At 35.7% G+C, this 19,391-nt stretch overlaps 1 protein-coding gene and 1 long non-coding RNA gene across 2 annotated transcripts in view; one reads left to right on the forward strand and one right to left on the reverse strand.

The window, feature by feature from the left end:
• Positions 1-4,588: 4,588 nt before the first annotated feature.
• Positions 4,589-19,391, forward strand: part of LOC139982366 (uncharacterized) — a 36,189-nt gene continuing 21,386 nt past the window's right edge. The window contains exon 1 of the mRNA XM_071995118.1: positions 4,589-4,787. Within this exon, the coding sequence (XP_071851219.1) occupies positions 4,661-4,787 (127 nt within the window). The 5' untranslated portion in view covers positions 4,589-4,660. The remainder of the gene's footprint in view (positions 4,788-19,391) is intronic.
• LOC139982367 (uncharacterized) lies at positions 5,590-15,661 on the reverse strand. Its single transcript, XR_011798150.1, has 5 exons — positions 14,173-15,661; positions 12,697-12,823; positions 10,936-11,047; positions 8,219-8,377; positions 5,590-7,650 (listed from the first exon to the last, which is right to left on the reverse strand). It is a non-coding gene; the product is annotated as an uncharacterized lncRNA (long non-coding RNA).

The raw sequence follows: 19,391 nt of genomic DNA on the forward strand, positions 1-19,391 counted from the left end.
AAACAATCTTTAAAGACAGGACATGCTGTGTTAGTCCTGTTCGTCGTTGTCACATGATGTTATAGTGCACTGTTTGATCATTAAATTAGAAAATTAATGAACTGTTATCTTAGTAGTTATAGAATTAGGCTAAATATCTCCTACTTCTCTTACCATTACTGTATTTTGTATTTTCTTGGTATTTTGGTTTATATTATATTTGGTTTTACTATTTCATACATGGAGTTATTGGTCAAACTAACTAACTTGCTAACTTCTGAATAATCAATCTAACTAAATCGTCGATGGAGTTGTTTGTTCAAAATAAATTATCAACTTTTGCGTTGGTGTCTGAAAGGCTACCCCAAGAAGGGTTGATTAATTTCTTTCTTTCGGATGAAGCGCTGGAGAGAACATGTGCTTACAGATTCAAATTTACCCAGCCGACCAGAAGATTATTACACGAGATATATGAAGTGCTCAATTCAAAACAGGAATACCGCCCCCCCTCCCCCTCCCCCCTCCCCGCTCACTCACAAAATAATTGATATGATGATAAAGCATATTATTTTTAACTTAAACAATTGCGTAGTTGTCTGAAAGGCTATTCAGACAAAGGTTAGTTTATTTTTCCCAAATGAAAATCTCGAGGGAAAACGCACTGACACGATTCAAAATTACTCGGGAGCGCGATAACGTGTTGTAAATTGTATTGATTGCAGCTGTGTTTAATTGTGTTTAATTATGTGGAAGTCTGTTTATATATCTATACTATATACGTGGTACATAAAGAAGATGTGTCATTTCATAAACAATCTTTAAAGACAGGACATGCTGTGTTAGTCCTGTTCGTCGTTGCCACAGGACATTATAATATATAGTGCACTGCTTGATCATTCAATTAGAAAATTAAGGAACTGTTATCTTAGTAGTTATAGAATTAGGCTAAATATCTTCTATTTATCTTAACATTAATGTCATTTGTATGTGTTGATATTTTGGTTAAGTATTTATTTATACAGTGAGTTATTTATCAAACTAACACATGGTTGTTCACCCAAGCCGAAAAGGTGTGAGCTTATATTTGTTCTTAACGTGTAGCATATTATGCATTTATATGCCAGGGTGTTATAACACACTAACACGTGTTATGTTTTGGGAGCATGCGAGAGCTAGATATGTTAAAGATACAATACAGTAAATCGTAGTGGTATTATATATATTTTTTTTTTTTTTTTTTTATATAATATAAAATACTTTTTTATTTTTTATATTTTTTATATTTTTATATTTTTTAACACAGGCCGCAATAAAATGTGCCTCTAGCATAACACGTGTTATCATGTTATAACACAGATGCATATAAATGCGCAATATATTCAAGTCGAAAACGCTATTATAAGCAACTGTACAATTCGGTTCGGGTGGGTTGTTAGATCACTTTCATTTCCATTGTTTTCATCCATCCTCTATAACACCAAATTTACTTTGTATTGTACATACGCTCGTTATTCCCATAGGTCTGTTTTAGTCCAATAAATCAACAAAATGATTCAATATGTAAATCAGTCAGAACATTCATGATAATCAATGACAATCCTTAGACAATGAAGAACATAGGATGAAAGTGAACAGTTTAATCTCGTGAGAAATATAGTCCAAACGAGCAACGTGTTCAGACCAGTATGAATACCACTCGCCAAAGTGTAACTCTGTGTTCAAAAGAATCAAACCCTGGTAGCTATCTCTGAATCAGAGTGATTTTATGCTCAGTGCAACCATGGGCAGTAGTCCGCTGATTTATGAATGTCATTTAATATAAAGCATTTGTGGAATAGATTATAACAAGTCCGTTCAACACTGCTAATTGTCTTCCGTTATCTAAAGAACGTCTAAGCATGTGTTAGTTTGATTAAATCATCTTGAGTATTAATTGGCAGATTTTGTTTAACGGCAGATTAAACGTAACAAGATGCTTCAAGCGACGTCTGTGTAGAGTAGAGCAAAGTATGGGTAAATTCCTATTCAAAATCTTGAATCTCTTATTTTGTCGGTGGATCGAGTGACCTTTTTTCTTTTCAACAATAAATTACAAAACACGGGGTCTGCACTCTACAATAAAAGATACAATACAGCATAAAATAATTAATTAAAAAAAAAATTGCGTTGGTGTCTGAAAGGCTCTTTTAACGAGGGTTGGTTGATTTCTTTCTTTCGGATGAAGCGCTCGAGGGAACATGTACGCTCGAGAGAACACCATTCAAACGTGATCCTTTCACGCCAGCTACGACAATATTATTATTATTGTCCCACATATGGTTAGTGCTCAATAAAAATCACGGAGTCTGACCCTACAATTAAATAAATAATAAAATAATAGTTAAGTTAAAAAGATTGCGTTGGTGTGAATAGCTATTTGGTTTCCTTCTCTCGGATAAAACCCCTGAGGGAACACGCACTGACACGATTCAGATTTACTTAGGAGAGTGATAATAAGTTGTTGAAAAATTGTTTTGATTACAGCTGTTTAGCAACTGTGATGGAATTTGTTTGTCAACAAGTTCAAAATGGTTAATTGGAAACAAAATGAAAAATTGGTGATTTCAAGCGGCAACGATAGCAAAGTAGATGTATTGTTAGCAAAAGTCACGGACTGTGATTTGTTGCGGTTTATATCATGGTAGATGCAGCGGAAACTTCTTAAACATTCACAGGGGTCCAAACCAAACGACATTTCTTCCTCTGAGACTACGCAACATTCACGACAAATACAAAGAGTTGTTGCTGTAAAACAACTGTCCATAAATGTCAATATCCTGTAACAACAATATTTGTTCCCAAACTGTCGGAAAGTTCACAAAAAGTCCTTTTACATACCACCAACTATAACCTTTTGAAATTGTCATAAACTCCTATTTTCAAGATATTGAATATTCACTTCATAAAGTTTTCCCACTTCGTTTCAAAATTAAAACGAGCTGTGAAGTGTGGAAGCATATCCTGTCATCTGGAAGTAATGAACTAACCAAGTACTGTTCCAACCCAATTACAATGCAATGTAAAACGCCAATGAGCAATACGTAAATATCACTTCATGTACGGGAAATGTAGCAACGAAAGCGATCCGGATGAAATCGGAAATGATATTATCCAATTTAAGAACAGATAATACAAGTTCAAAGTATTGACTGACATCGATGCCAACGTAGCCAGAGGCCGCTGCACAACTTTTGGGTTTACCACGGCGATAGACCAACCAGGAATTCAATATAGAATCCAAAATGAGATATAAAAAATGTTGATCTGGATCTTAGTAGCTTGTTTCGTTCTTAGTGATCTGAAATAAAACAAATTCAAAAGATTTCACTGGGGGCTAAAGTCAACTGGTGTGCTGCAAGAAATCGGTAAACTGAATACGTTAACAAAGAAAGGGTGACCTTCACTGCTATGCATCTATGTACGCGTCATGGCACCATTGTAATGGCACTGAGGATGTGATACACATCCAACATTACAGCTAGCATATATACAATGCATCAATTAACGCCACCTAATTTGGCCGGTAGCTGAATTGTTTGCGTAACTGACCTGATATCTCAAATCAAACCCCCAAAATTTACCTACCGACAAATTCACACACGATCCAAGTATTCTTATCTATGAGATACATCCTAACACACAACTATTAATGTATTTAGGTCTTGCGTATCAAAATAAAATGCTTGACCAGAAACGTTCCCAGCGTTTTGCACGTTTAGAAAATTGGTCTACATAAAGAACAATTCCAAAAAAATCTTCCCTGCAAAAGTTATAACAAGTTATAACAAACTGCTGTATATTTCTACAGTCGATCTTCATAAGTGGTGTGCTTTTATATTCCTGGAACTGTTATTGCATGTCATGATGTATTTGAGTTAACAGTTAGACATCTAACTTCACCTAATGTGAGTTTTAGCAAGTTGGACAATAAAATGCACAGGTAACGTGACTTCCGTAAGTCACACTGTTTTACAAATCTTACAAGTTTAGCAAAACTGACATATATTGCCCGATTACTCGCGATATATTTGTTGAGTGTTCACCGATCCACCATACAATGTACCTGTGCCACTTCCATGGTTCCAATTTTGTTGTGCATGTTTGTGCAGGAAATTATGAAGTTTCGAATATAAGATGCAAATGTTTTTTTTTTTTCAATTCCAACTTCCATGGACATGTGTTGGCTCAATTGATATACCAATGACTTAATAATAAGGTTACAGTCTTGTTGTAATAGGTATGTGTGGTATATGTGTGGTATATGTGTGGTATATATATATATATTTATCTATATATATATATATATGTATATATATATATATATATATATATATATATATAAATATATATATATATATATATATATATATATATATATATATATATATATATATATATATATATATATATATATATATATATATATATATATATATATATATATAGGAATTCACCAAACTAGAAGTCAGATAATGACATTGTTGTTAAATTCGTCTTAATGCATTTACAGCATTATCTTTTCTATTTGTAGAATAGTTGGTGCAATCAAGCCTATGATATCTTGAACTTGTAAAGTACAATCAACCTTTATGCAAATGTCCCAGTTACGTATGCGTCGATATGAACGGATGACTTTGCATGAATGACTACCTTCAATTTATATAGTTATTCGATCTCTGGTTTCTCACTACTACAGAGAGAACCAATCAGAATGGATGTCGCACAGAAACTAGCCTTTTACGGAGTATTTGCAGTCATACTGTTTGGCGGTAATTATGAATTATATAGTTAATTTAAAGTAATAATTAGTAAAATACTAGTCCCGTAGCACTGGCCATTGTTTTCTTTTACTATTCCAACAAAGACGACAAGCATCAGTCGCGTTAACATTTGCTTCGCCCAATTTTAAAAGAGTAGTTAATTTAAATTAATTCCACGGTAAGTAAGAACGAGTTCTGTTCATATTTAAGAAAAGATTTTTTTTTTCAGTAATTCAACGGAATAAGATTTCTCTCCAAAAGAAATTAATATGAAGTAAATAAGAGTAGCTTATTTCACTGTTTCGAAAGTACTTACTTATAAATTAGTTTAAAGTAACCATTACAAAGCGACTTCCTGATGATATTTAACTTTTTCATTGAACTATATAGTGCAAAAGAACTGGACACGGCATAAACATACAATTTCGATTCATTAGGTATCGCTAGATTCAGATTTACCTCTTCGGATAGTGTTGAGAACTGTAAAACAGAGAATATGTTGCCTCAGGGCATTCTATAAGAAATTTTATTGGATTGGCCATTGCCAAAGAGAAACCATCATGACACTATCTAAGCGAAGCGCCACCTTCAGTTGCCAAAAATTGCCCCAGCTTACTGTAAATGTTACAAGAGACTAGGAAACATTTGGGTAATTAAGGAAATATGACTTTTCACTTTTTCTCCAAGTAAAAGCTGAAAAATGAAAGATGTACGAGTGAATTCAACCCTTTTACGTTGAAATGTGGTCTGTTAACCAAGGCCTGGTTTTTGCATTGTATAAGTACATGAAAAATATGACATTTGAAATATGTTGCGTATTTTCTCATTTATTTGCATGTAACATTTCTTATTTGTAAAATTCTGTAAATATACATTTATTCAGAAATGCAGGATACATAGCCATTTACATGGAATAATTTAACACAACAGTGTTACCTTGTTAATTCATAGTAAAACGAGCAGACATAAACATTTTATCTCTATTCTGGTGGATTAGATGTCTTAAAAGAGTTTGCTGTTACAGATACTAACAAATTAAGCAATTTAGCCATAACATTCACTGAATTTTGAATAAACCATCACTTACTAACAAAAGCAAAGATTTTTATCAATCAAGTTGACAAAACATAGCAAAAATTTAATATATGATTATTTTTGGTATGATTTTCCCAAAGCGAACATAAAATACAAGTATTTTTTGATAAATAGTCATTTTGGGGCAAAATGGATATATTGTACAATTTTTTTTGTATCTTTGGGGCGTTCCAATACACCCCAACCAGTTAAGTGTAGCAATACACCTCTACTTGTAATAAGTTTTATCTTTGGGGCGTACCAATACGCCCCAACCAGTTAAGTGTAGCAATACACCACTATGATAAATTGTATATATCTTTGGGCGTACCAGTACGCCCCAACCAGTTAAGTATAGAAATGCACCTCTATGATAAATTGTATTTATCTTTGGGGCGTACCAGTACGCCCCAACCAGTTAAGGGTAGCAATAGACCACTATGATAAATTGTATATATCTTTGGGGCGTACCAGTACGCCCCAACCAGTTAAGTGTAGCAATACACCACTATGATTAATTATATACATATCTTTGGGGCGTACCAGTACGCCCCAACCAGTTAAGTGTTGAAATATACCACTATGATAAATTGTATATATCTTTGGGGCGTACCAGTATGCCCCAACCAGTTAAGTGTAGCAATATACCACTATGATAAATTGTATATATCTTTGGGGCGTACCAGTACGCCCCAACCAGTTAAGTGTAGCAATACACCACTATGATTAATTGTATATATCTTTGGGGCGTACCAGTACGCCCCAACCAGTTTAGAGTAGAAATACACCCCTATGATAAATTGTATATATCTTTGGGGCGTACCAGTACGCCCCAACCAGTTAAGTGTAGCAATAGACCACTATGATAAATTGTATATATCTTTGGGGCGTACCAGTACGCCCCAACCAGTTAAGTGTAGCAATAGACCACTATGATAAATTGTATATATCTTTGGGGCGTACCAGTGCGCCCCAACCAGTTAAGTGTTGAAATATACCCCTATGATAGATTGTATATATCTTTGGGGCGTACCAGTACGCCCCAACCAGTTAAGTGTAGCAATACACCAACAAAATTGTGTGTGTTTCTCAAAACTACATATCTTCTTTTACACAAGTTGTTGCAAGAAAATAAGAGTACACACTGCCCAATCAATAGTATGTGTAAAACATAAGGTTTCCTAGTTATTCAGCTCAAATTCTTTATCTATAGCTGCATATCTTTCTTTCAAGTCACAGACTTCCCTCTTTGGAAGGCGATTTTTATGGGTTAAATTAAAGTCCCAGAACATTAAGGAATGGAAAGAAACTGATGGTGTGTATGGCTGCTTATTTCTTCCTTGGCCACAGTCTAGCAGTTTCCAGTCTCCAGTCCAGGATCCCTTCATCCAATGTAAAATAACCTCATCCTTTTAAATTTTAGTGACTTCTCCAAAGTATGGTCGTGTGCTTGAATCAATGAGGTTTACGGCTGCTATATTCCCAACTTGAATATAGTCAGATACTTCAATAACTTCTTTAGCAAAGTTATAACATTTATATATATCACCACTCTGAAGATCTTCAACTCTAAAAGCAAGGAGCAGAAGGGCAGAAGGACAGAAGATAGCGGTTCTTATTCTCCCTGTAACAATTATCCATTTGCAAAAACAGATCCTTCCCAAGAGTATCCTTGTGCTTCACTAGTGTCCACAAATTGCATGTAATGGTCATGTTTGAATCATGTTGGATATGCTTCAGATCAGTCATAACATATATGCAAACTTGTCACATGGACCTTTAGTGTGAATTAGGACACCTGAAAAGAAAGAGAAGAATGAATATATACTACTTCATTGACATGTATGATAAAGAGGTTGTTATTACTTGTTTTCTGCTATTAAATAAAGTTTGATAATTAACCTACTATGTGCTTTAACAAACAAAACAAAACAGTCACATAATATTTGATGGATACTAAGGCCATAATCTTTATCAGAACAACAAAATAAAGAACAGAATTGATTTGACCTCAACCAAAACAATAGGAACACTAGACTTCTTGTAACCTTAGGTGTCCATCCTTATACTATTTATGAAGATAATCAAGCTTCCCCTCTTGAGACATTGTGTTGTAAAACAAGGCATCATACAAACAAACACCCTGTATAAACACCCACACACACATACTGCTCACGCACATACATACTGTACTATACACCAACATGACATTACAATTTCATACTGTAGGATTACAATTTCTCGGAAACCAGAAAACGTGATGTTTACACTTATAATGACATAAACACTTTCCGTCTTGTGCACTCTTAGGTCACTTCACAATACCATGGAGGTAAAACAGACCTCCATGATAATATAGTACTGACCTGTTATGTGGATGTGGATGTTTTACATCCTTTTCACTCTTGACAAAATGTGGCAGATCAGTCTTTGATTGGTCCATTCCATCGACTATAAGGGTATTCAGTTCCAAAGAAACCTGGCACGCCTTAGTGCGGGCAAGATGTTACTGCTCTCCTTTTGACCTAGTAAAAATAGAACATATTATGATACAAAATAAACTCTTAACTGATACAGGGTTTACGATATCAGATAAGAAATATTGATTTGAGTTTTGATCCAATATCATTTGAGAAATAATGTAAATGATATATGGGTCAATCCATGCCAAATCAACAGATTTTTGGGTCGATTCCACGTCGACCCTCTTAGAATCGCCTGGAACTGATATGGTGTCCTGCCATATGTCTCAAAGGATGAAATTGGGCAAAAAAAATTGAAACTTTTTCGTTGCTAGGTTACGACCCCGCCTAGCAACCAAATTAAAGTGGCTCATGAGAGTTACATCAGCCCTACAGAAACATGCTTGCGAGGGCAAACAGTGGTAACATTGTATCTTCATTCAAGGAGACCATGTAAAACAACATTAGAAACTATTGAAATGTTATTTATTAAAAGGGTTCTGTCTAGTACTCTTTGACTCCCTCTCACCCCCCCCCAGCACCCTCCCCATAGTGCACTATGCAGATTTGTATGCATATGTGACTGAATTTTAATACTGCAAAGAGACTGCATAAACATGCATTCAAGGTATACTGAATTACTGTATTTGGTAAGGTAATCTTCTGCTTCAAATTGTCTGTATGCATGTAACTCACCCCCTCCCACCCACATCCTCTACCCAACCCTATATCAGATTAGAATATGAATGTGAACCAGTGCATACATACAGTGTGCACTATATATGTGTGTAAATGTTCAGTACAGTGTTATTTTTACACCAAGCACTAAATAAATACACACTGTCCACAATCATGTACAGTACACACTGTGTACTGGTCATTCCATTCAATACTGTGCATATTTCAATATCATTTTAAATATTTGCAATTTAGTGTATGCTTTTGCTAATTCAATAATTAAAAGACTTTCAATAATTTAAAAAGAATGTTTAACCAGTACATAAATGTGCAGTGTGTACTGTACATGTTTTTGGACAGTGTTTATTTAATAGTAATTGGTGTAGAACAACACTGTACTGAACATGTACACACATATACAGTATAGTGCATAGTGCATATTTCAATGTCTTTTTAAATATTTGCAATGTAGTGTATAATTCTTTTGCTAATTCAATAAATTAAAAGACTTTCAATAATTTAAAAGGAATGTTTAACCAGTAAATACATGTACAGTGTGTATACTGTTCATTATTTTGGACAGTGTGTATTTAATAGTACTTGGTGTAAAATAACACTGTACTGAACATGTACACACATATATAGTGCACACTGTGGACCATACCAATAATTCAGTATACCTTGAATGCATGTTTATGCAGTCTCTTTGCAGTAGAAGTCAGTCACATACTGTATGCATGTATACAAATATGCATAGTGCACTATGGGGAGGGTGTTAGGGGGGGGGTGGGAGCCAAAGAGTATTAGACAGAACCCTTTTAATACATTTCAATAGTTTTTAATGTTGTTAGCATGATCTCCTTGAATGAAGATATAATGTTACCACTGTTTGCCCTCGCAAGCATGTTTCTGTAGGGCTGATATAACTCTCATATATGCCACTTTAAGCTGCCCTCCAGAGCATTAATAACTTATATAAAATATGTTTTAGCACATTCTTTGCATCATAACTATACATATCTTACTAGTTTGTATTGAAAACCAAAAATAAAACTTTTAATTGTGACCAAATTTGACCTTGAAATGCCCAAAATAGCCCAAAATATTTGTAAAATGTGATGTTTGAGGGTGCTGTTCACAGACATCGTTCGGCATATGACCCTGGAAATGCAGTTTATTGGTAGCCCTTATGCTAGTGGACCACCTTCTTAATTGATAAGCACCTGTATGCTAATGCTAAGAAGTTGTTGTCATTTGAATTACTCAAATCAGCTTGTGCAAGCATTTTCATACATATGAACGAGGTGATTTTCGCAATTTTCGAGTCATAAATTTGAGTAGATAACACAAAATACACAACGTTTTTACTTGAGTTTCTAAAAATAGGAACAATACGCTCCTGAAAAAATGGTATTAAAAAAAATTGAAATATACCCACAGGCCCAAAATGGACCCCCAATTAGGGCCAGAAGTGAGATTTCTTAAGTTTGAGGGCGCTGTTCATAAAACGTACCACCCGCTTGACTTTTTTTTTGCACTTTTCCCGTACAACTACTACTGGGCAAGGATCCTATGGAAAGTAAAACTCAAACATGCCTTTGCTTGTGAATATAGAGCACACTCAAAGTAGGGCCAGAAAAGACCCAGGCTATCTCATTTTCTGCCATTTTAGTTACTTGTTACGAAAAATTGAGACCAATCCAATGACCTTTCTCTGAACTTTAGGGTTTATCATCTTAGTTAGGGCTACTATATCCAATTTGTAGTTCAAGAAAGTTTTTGAAAGAGATAAGTGTTAACTAGGAGCATCACTGACACACCCACACATATAGAGGACTTGAAGGAATAGATAGTCTTTCTATTGCTTTTGACTTCTGCAAGGATTCAAAAAGGAAAGCAGACATCAACTTTTAACTCTAAATTAGTAAAATATTTTGACTCACTTAAGATGATTAAGATGAACTTCTTGCAATTGTCGGCATTCTTCATTTTTCTTTCCACTCCTCGTTCTTTCCGCTACCTCTTTCAAGTACCACCCACAGTAAACTCAGTCGTCTAGAAAAATATAATGTTGAAATACTTTAATTAAGCATTTAAAGTATAAGTTTTACTTCACACAATGGTGTAAAATTGAACTGCTTAACCTAATCAAGAAAAAGTTATGTAGTGATTAGTGATAGAGTTTTATTGTGTCAATTTGAACCATGTTGTTTTTATGAATACCCATAGAATAATGCAATGAGCATGTTGAATTTTGTTACTAATTATAACTGAAGTTAAGCATTCTTTTAGGTACTTTAGAGAATTCCTTTAAAGGAGTATAGGGTGTTAAGAGTTGCTATTGAGAAAAGAACAAGTAAAGCTGTACAACATCTTCTCATGTTATTTATTAGACCAATTGATAGGGATGTTTGGAAATAAGACCCTAATCATTTTCCCGGACAGTTGAGGTAAATGTCCTCAAAGGTGGAAATTAAAACAATTAAAGAAGTTTGACCAAAGGTAAGCATATTTTAATTTCTGGCATATTTGGGGGAACTTTCTGAAAATGTCACTATCTAAGGGAGTTGTTCATTGACATTTCAGCAGAAAGCACTTTTACTCCTGATTTGAGTGGAGGTTGCAATCAAACTTATGTAACATGTTCTTTAGAACTTCTTTAAATCAAAATTTTTGACAATAATTCTAATGTTTTTTAAGGAATGATAATGCAGCTTTAGTGGCACACTAGCTGTGAGGTGTATTCTCTCCAGTATGTACAGTACAGTCTTTGTGCTTGCTGAAGCTGAAGCTAACAATAGAGACACATGAATTTTTCTGAAGAAATGTTTAATGGACTGCACATGTAGTTAACTAAACAGATTAAATGTCACTGGATTGTATGAAGTTAAAGCCTCCATAGTCAGCAAAGATAAAAGGATGCAATGCCTGTGGTTTTGACACCCCAGGCTAAAACCCACCAATTGTGATTGATCAGCAGACCATGTACAGTACTTGAAAGTTATCATTTGTAATGTACACAGCTATTGCTTGTGTGAAATTGAATTTTGGCAAAACAGTCTTACAACAGCACTTTCGACCTCACAAGTTTCAGTATACTTTATCAATGTCTTCATGCTAGTTAATCAATTTAAAGCTACTAGCTATGAGGAATTTGAAATTTTATTCCCCTTTTCCCATGCAATGTATGCAACAATAACTGTCATAAATCCATGCACATTCACAAGATAAAATAATTAGGAATCTTGAACTCTTCTAAAGATTTCCATAAAGTATTCCTTGGAAATGATGCTTTGTTCACCAATGCCAATTTCTATCATTTCCTTATTCATGCGTGCATGGAGAGAAGTCTTTGTGTATGACACTGGAAGGTGCACTTCTGTTTTGTGGGGCATGTAATCTCCAATATGTTCAAATAAACACCTCATCCAAGCTAGTGCAAATGAAGTTTTTGTTCTCATCCTTTTCTTGCCTTTATTGCCATGAATTGCATTTTTCTTGCCAACTTGAAATTATTTCAGACAATCTTTGAATAACTTGCTACTAATACCAAAGAACATACAAAATGCTTTCTCACATACAATCTTCCCACAAATTACATAAATAGAACAAGATTTGTCTCAGGTGTGACATGATCTTTCCTGATGAATCCAAATCTTGTCCAGAGTGAATTGCTTTAGCTCAGTTTCCCTCACTTCACTAACCTCTAGAAAAGACTGTTCTAGGTCATCGTAAGAAAGCGATTTGATACAGCTACCATTACAGCAATCAGATTGGAACATAGGCAGTGGATCAAATGCTTGATTGCGTCTCCTTCGTTTTTTCTCACTCCTGGTGAATAAAAAAGGTTTTGATCACATGAAGAAATTGATGCAGAAAAATCTCTGGCAATACCAAAGCTACTGCTACTACTTCCATTTGAACTTATGTCAAGGTACAACTGCAGTGAATCATTTGTTGTATCTGGAGAAATAGTACTGATGTTGTGACTCACAGTGACTGCCCCATTCAAACGACAGTGAAAGTTTTGTTTTAGTATGATTATTTAAAGTTGGTTCCTCTTCCAAATTTTCCATTTCATTATCCATGCTCACGTTCCTTTTAAGTGTATTAGGTAGGGATGTATTTCCCTTGCTTTTGTGTGGAGATGAGAAAAGAGTTGGCTCAATGTCCAATTTGTCAGGATCATCCTCTTTACATTCTGACAGAAAACTGGTAATTTGTTAAAATTTGTTAGGTTTCCTTCACACATTTTGTTTCCCATTAAAGTGGAGCACAATGACAAATGAGCACAACTAAATCTTCATTTACTCAGCTGCACACCACAATAACATGAGCCAGGGAGCTGCTACTAGCAGCTCCCTGGTGAAACAGTATCCAAAGCCTGCATTGAAAGAGTAAGTCCTCAGAGCATGACCACTGCTCAACAGTTTTACTCCCTTTCTGTGGTTAACCCTGCTTTTGAAGACTGTATATATTCACTGTTGGTTGCTGCAGTATAGACTGCCTTACACTGTGATATGAACTGGCTAGGTGTCATATGATCCTTTATTGACACACTGTTTGACCACAACCAAAGGGACAAAGTTTTCAGGTTTTATTTCCACAATGGAGTTGCAATCAGGCAAGACAATATTGTTGTGATTGATTGCTTCTGAGGTTAGTACTTTATGCAGACTGTGTAGCCCTGTTAAGAAATCTTGCACATCTGAGAGGTACTGTATGTGGATGTATGGAGGGAAAGGACTTCTCCAATGTCAGTATCAATGCTGCAATGTTGAAAAGTGAATTTTTAGTTGACAATATTTTGTCAAAATGGTACTGTTCTACCAAACTTCAGTACAACTTGTAAAAAAGGACAAAACTCATTAACTTCAATAAAATAGCCTGACCTTCAATAATTTTCCTAGCCATTGGGACACAGTCCCTAGTTCCCACAATCACACATAGTGAGAGCAACAAATGTGAGTAAAAATCTGCACACTGGACCATGCAGGGACATATATATGCCAAAACTGTTATTTGTTTTGTTATTTTTTCTTGGGGGGGGGGAGGGGGATGTTTGTAACTGGAAAAGCCTGAAATAAATTATAGCAATATGCACCATGTACAGTATGCAATAATGAAGTATATAAGCATATTTGCTGCTATAAAGATTAAATTTGAAAATTAGCACTTACCTAAGTTCTTAAATCTGTTCTTGGACTTGTGCTTTTATACAAGATCCAGATCAGGTCCTCTGATTTTATCAGACGATCATCTCTCCACGGGGTAAACTGATGCATTGATCCAGTCGCATTTGCACTCGAGCCGTACTATGGATCTGATCCTTGCCCGGGCCGGTAAAAAATTCGGATTGGAAATGTGTCATTCGCAGCCGGAAATCGCGTACTAGTAGTACATTTGGTCCAAAACTTTCGTTTTCAAAGTTCATAGCCTAGAGTGACAATGCTACGTTAGATTCATAGGTCAGTTATGATTATTATATTGTATTGTATCGACGATGGTCAGGAATTCAGGATGCATGCTTTTTACGAAAAACACCCGATTTCGAAGAAGAGTTGACGATAAAAATCGTGTCAGTATGGACGCTAGCAACAAGTGTAGAATTTAAAACGATGGGCTCAATATTCGGAGTTGCCCTGGGACAGGGAGTACAACGTATGTGACATGTGTCATAACACACGATGTTTTTGTGCGATTACACTACAGTATCTACTGTACTACCAGGGAGTTGTAATGGGTTGCGGCACAGCTGATCTGTCAATCACTAAAAACTAGTACGGGGTGGCCAAAGGTCATTTACGGTTAGCATAATAATAATCAGGGTTACCAGCGACAAGTAACAATAAAACGTTAGATTTGCCAAAATAAAACCCCAGAAAACGCTAGATAATCAGTTTCACTCACTTGTTATGTGTTGTTTTCAATAATTCGTTGACTGCTCGTTGCACTGATTCATATCATAGGCAGTCTAGTGATTATTTTAACAAGTTAAAACGGTTAATAACAATCAGGAAATAATACAAGAAAATTAACTGTGGATTTTACAAAAATGCTGATTCAGTCCTAATGAAAAATCCAAGTATGAAAAACCCATTAATATTAAAACAGTTCACGCGGTATTATAGTGTAAAAGCCACGGAAGCCTATAAATATATTTTATTGGGTTGCCAAGTGGTAATTTGGTCTCAAAGTTTCAGAAAACAAAGTAATTATTTTGTGAATTACCGATTTGGTGCGATTTTTGATAAAACGTATGCTGGAATCCTAGAAAGGTGAAAAAATACGCTAGATCTATTGTGTGAATAGGCTAACGCTGGTAACTTTTATAATAGTACTGTAGTAGACTTGTTTAGTTGTACTGTGTAAAAATATGCACTATGCGGAGTTCTCATCAGTATTACTTGTCAAACACACATGCATGCCTATAGTCTTATTTGTGTTAGGTTAGCCTTTCTGTAGAAGTATTCATTTGTGGTTTACATGGATACATTTGGAAAATTTCGCTTTCACTTGTTTGTAAACAGTAGCACGGTGGGATATGGGGGCAGGGGCATGGAGATCTGCCCCACATCGATGCTAACCCCAGCTCCCAACGACTTTGCTGATCCTATATAAACAACGGTCGACCTGACCACCCCCCCCCCCCAACCAAAGAAAATAGCTGCATGCTTGTAAGATATATTATGGTATATTTTTTTCAGCCAGCTTGTGATCATAACATTAAAATCACTTGCTATAAAGAATATCATTATATCCCCACCCCCCCCCCCGCCTCACCCATACACAAACACATACACATTTCTGTTGCGACAAGTCCATTACAATATAGTCCTAGCCTACGGCGCTCAACCCTCCGATTTTCTACAGCCATAGCTATTTTCACTTAATTAATCGCACTAACATTGACAATACATTTAAAGCCTCCTAATGTGGCAAAATACATCAAACTTCCATGATAATTTTGGAAAACAGTAAAATGCTTGTGTCTAATTGATAGGGTTATTTCAATTTTGTTTGGAATATAATTATACAAATTTACCAATTTACTCTGTGCATTGTGATCAACTCCTAGCTGAATCATGTTACAATATAAAGGAAAATACCTAGTCTCCAACAAAAGAGGGAAAAAACACATTTTAGCAACAAGATGGAATAGAGGGCGTACTTTTTGCGACGTGGAAAACACACATATCTCTGGATCTAAAGGTGTTACAAAATCCTCCTTTACATATGTCATTGTCATTAACACAATTAAAAAGATGGGTAAAATTCAAGGTCATATGTATCAATTTGAGAAAAATATCATGTATACATTTTACAACCAAAATTGTTTATTCGCCGACTCTATATACTCTCATTTAGGATTTGTTCACATTCAGCACTTCTGATTGATTAAAATTTTCGGAAATAAGATTGGAAACTGATATGCAGAAGTTATACACAAAATCTATCACATTTAGGGTTGAGGATCTCGCCACCACCTATAGTTAGTGATGTATTGAATTCGTATAGATTATGCCCGCACGTCATTGGGGTTTAAATTTTGTAATTTTTGTGAAATAATATGTGATACGGAAAAACAGATGTACTTCGGGTTCTTCATCCATCATTACTGTCCAATTTCCTGTAGTACAGGGGGGGGGGGACATCACTTACTTATGGAGGCACAATGTGTATTGTTAAATGCCGTCCTGTGGGAGGGGTGATAGGGGAAAGTTCTCCCTTCCACTTTGTGAATTTTGGATCAATTTTAAGGGTCCTCAGATGCAATCTGGTGCTATATTTAGCAACTTGAAGTAATTCTCGGGCTTGCATCTGTCCAATATTGATGTTTTTAATTTATTTAGGCAAATAAAGTTTTTTGTCTGAGTATTTTTTTTAACACTACAACCGCATCTGAAGGGGAAGGGCACCTGGGGGCACGATTTTTTCAGGCCCCAGCCCCCCCCCCCTTGGCGACGCCACTGATGGGTACGTCAATGGTACTTAATGGTAACGGGTTTCTTACTATCATAGGAGGCACCCCATACTATAGCCCATCTATCAACACGGGAAAAAGACATTACGATTAACATATTTACATAGACAAAATATGTACTGCACGCAGCCGCGTACACTACACATATACATATTGGTTAACATGCATGTGTGACAGTAACTTTATTGTGCCCACGCTTAGGCATTGTGCCCACGCTTGAGAAAGTATGACTGAAATATAGTAGTCTTCACAGAAACTGTTTGAAAATTAAGCGATTCAGAAGGCATTAAAACCCAATACAAACGAGTAGACCCTTTAGGAACTGCACTATTTAAGAAGCCTATATATTACAAACTTTCTTGAATCCTCTTTCCGACCCCCCCCCCCCCGCGCCTCTTTATTTTTCAAAGGTGTTGCATACGGGGAAGTTTTGGTCTCCAGTTAGGTTCAAACCTTGTTATATGCAACTACAATAGGTTATTTCGAAGGCTTAAAGTTATGATGTATTGGCCCCATATATGCTCCATATTAAAATATGGTCACCTTTGGGTAAAATTCTTAAACCGTTTGATTACCATCTAGGAGGAATTTTACCTCACTGGGAAATTCAGTCATCTAGGTGCCTATGACATACCGATCTTGAGAGACATTTACATATTGGTATACGTTGTCGTATGTATCCGTGTCGGTTTCTTGAAAAATATACGAACTCAGAAGTTCAATGGTAATGCAGGACACTGCGAGTTTCGCCCGTGTATTATTCGACGTGCCGTGTGTATACGTACACTCAGGGACGTCGCTAGAGGGGTGGGGGTGTCTCACACCCCACCCCTAATCTTTGTAAAACTGATGATAGTTGGAAAATTTGAGTGCGACAGTCCGAATTTCCGACTGTCTCACTCTAATTTTCCGACTGTCGCACTCTAATTTCATATATTCTTGTAATTTGTGAGTGACCTACAATTTTTGGTCAAAATTGACCTTTAATCAGTCATATTTACCACGTTTTCCTTGTCAAATTTAGAAATTGCATCTCGCGATCTTTATACTCCACCATACAAAACTTCGTGTGATTTTGAATACTGTAAAAAAACGCCTAATAAAACTACTGTACAACGTATACGATAAAAACGCTCAATGCTTATCTACGGAAGCTTTAAAGTGCCATCAACATGAGAAAAACTTTGCCCCATAGGGTGAAATTTTTCAGTAAATTGTTTAGATAACAAGATAAAATCTTACAAAAAAAAAAAAAAAAAAAAAAAAAAAATTGGATTGCTTAGTTGCTTTAACTGAGCAATTGAACAATTTTCTACAAAATGTTTAATTGACAACTTATCATATCTCGTGAATTGGACATTTTGCTGCAAAATGTTCAGTTGTTCACTTCATTCCATCTGAGCAATTGAAAAATTTTCTGCAAAATGTTTAATTGACAACATATCTTATCTCGTCAATTGGACATTTTTTGGCAAAATGTTCAATTGTTCACTTCATTCCAATGGAGCAATTGAAAAATTTCTGCAAAATGTTTAATTGATAACTTATCGTATCAGTCGTCAACTCAACATTTTTCTGCAAAATGTTTAAGTATTCATTTCATTCCCAATGCTCAGTTGGAATGAAGTGAACAATTTAAAAAAAAAATCATGTGAGTGATAAATAGCCCCCCCCCCCCCCCGCCAAGAAAATAATATTAAGCGCGCTAGGAAAAAGCACTGTATTTTGGGGTAATTCACTATGTCGTCGAATATAATTTGTTGAAAAAAAGGTTTTCCCCATTGTTACATTAACATAGCTTTTGTAGTTAGTAGTCTATGTAGCCTATCAAGCAGATAACTCAACTCAGTTGCTTACCCGCTTTACCAGAGTGAATAATAAGTTTGTGAAGTGAGGGCCAGTGCTACAAATGTACCGCAAAAAATTCGGAACAAAATTGCAGTCGCGAAAGATGGGATGTCTGACTAACACTGACCGTATCGTTCACGAGTAGTGCGGGTGGGGGTACAAGGCAGCAGTCGGAATTTTCTGGCTCCAAAACCCATCAAGTTGGAATTTCAGCCACTGCATTCCCCCCCCCCCCCCAACTTCAGGCTCGCTACTGAACGTAAACGTAAAGAAATCGATTGGATCTTTCGTATTAAGTCACCGGCCTCGACAAAGACTTGGGACCCCTTAAGTGCCTTAACAACTATCAGTTCTACAAACATGTTATCCGTTCTTTGCTCATTCATCCGCTTCCTGTATAGTCATGGTTTATTTGGTTTTAATTCCATCAATGCAACTTACACTTATCTAGCGTCATACTTTCATTGTGTTAGTATATTTTCATTTCATTTTCATTCGACTGCCAAGTATTGCTAACGAAGGCCCCAAGGTGACCGAAATTCTAATATATTTTCTAAAACTTTACTC

This window comes from Apostichopus japonicus, chromosome 16 (genome assembly GCF_037975245.1).
Source record: "Apostichopus japonicus isolate 1M-3 chromosome 16, ASM3797524v1, whole genome shotgun sequence".
NCBI lineage: Eukaryota > Metazoa > Echinodermata > Holothuroidea > Aspidochirotida > Stichopodidae > Apostichopus > Apostichopus japonicus.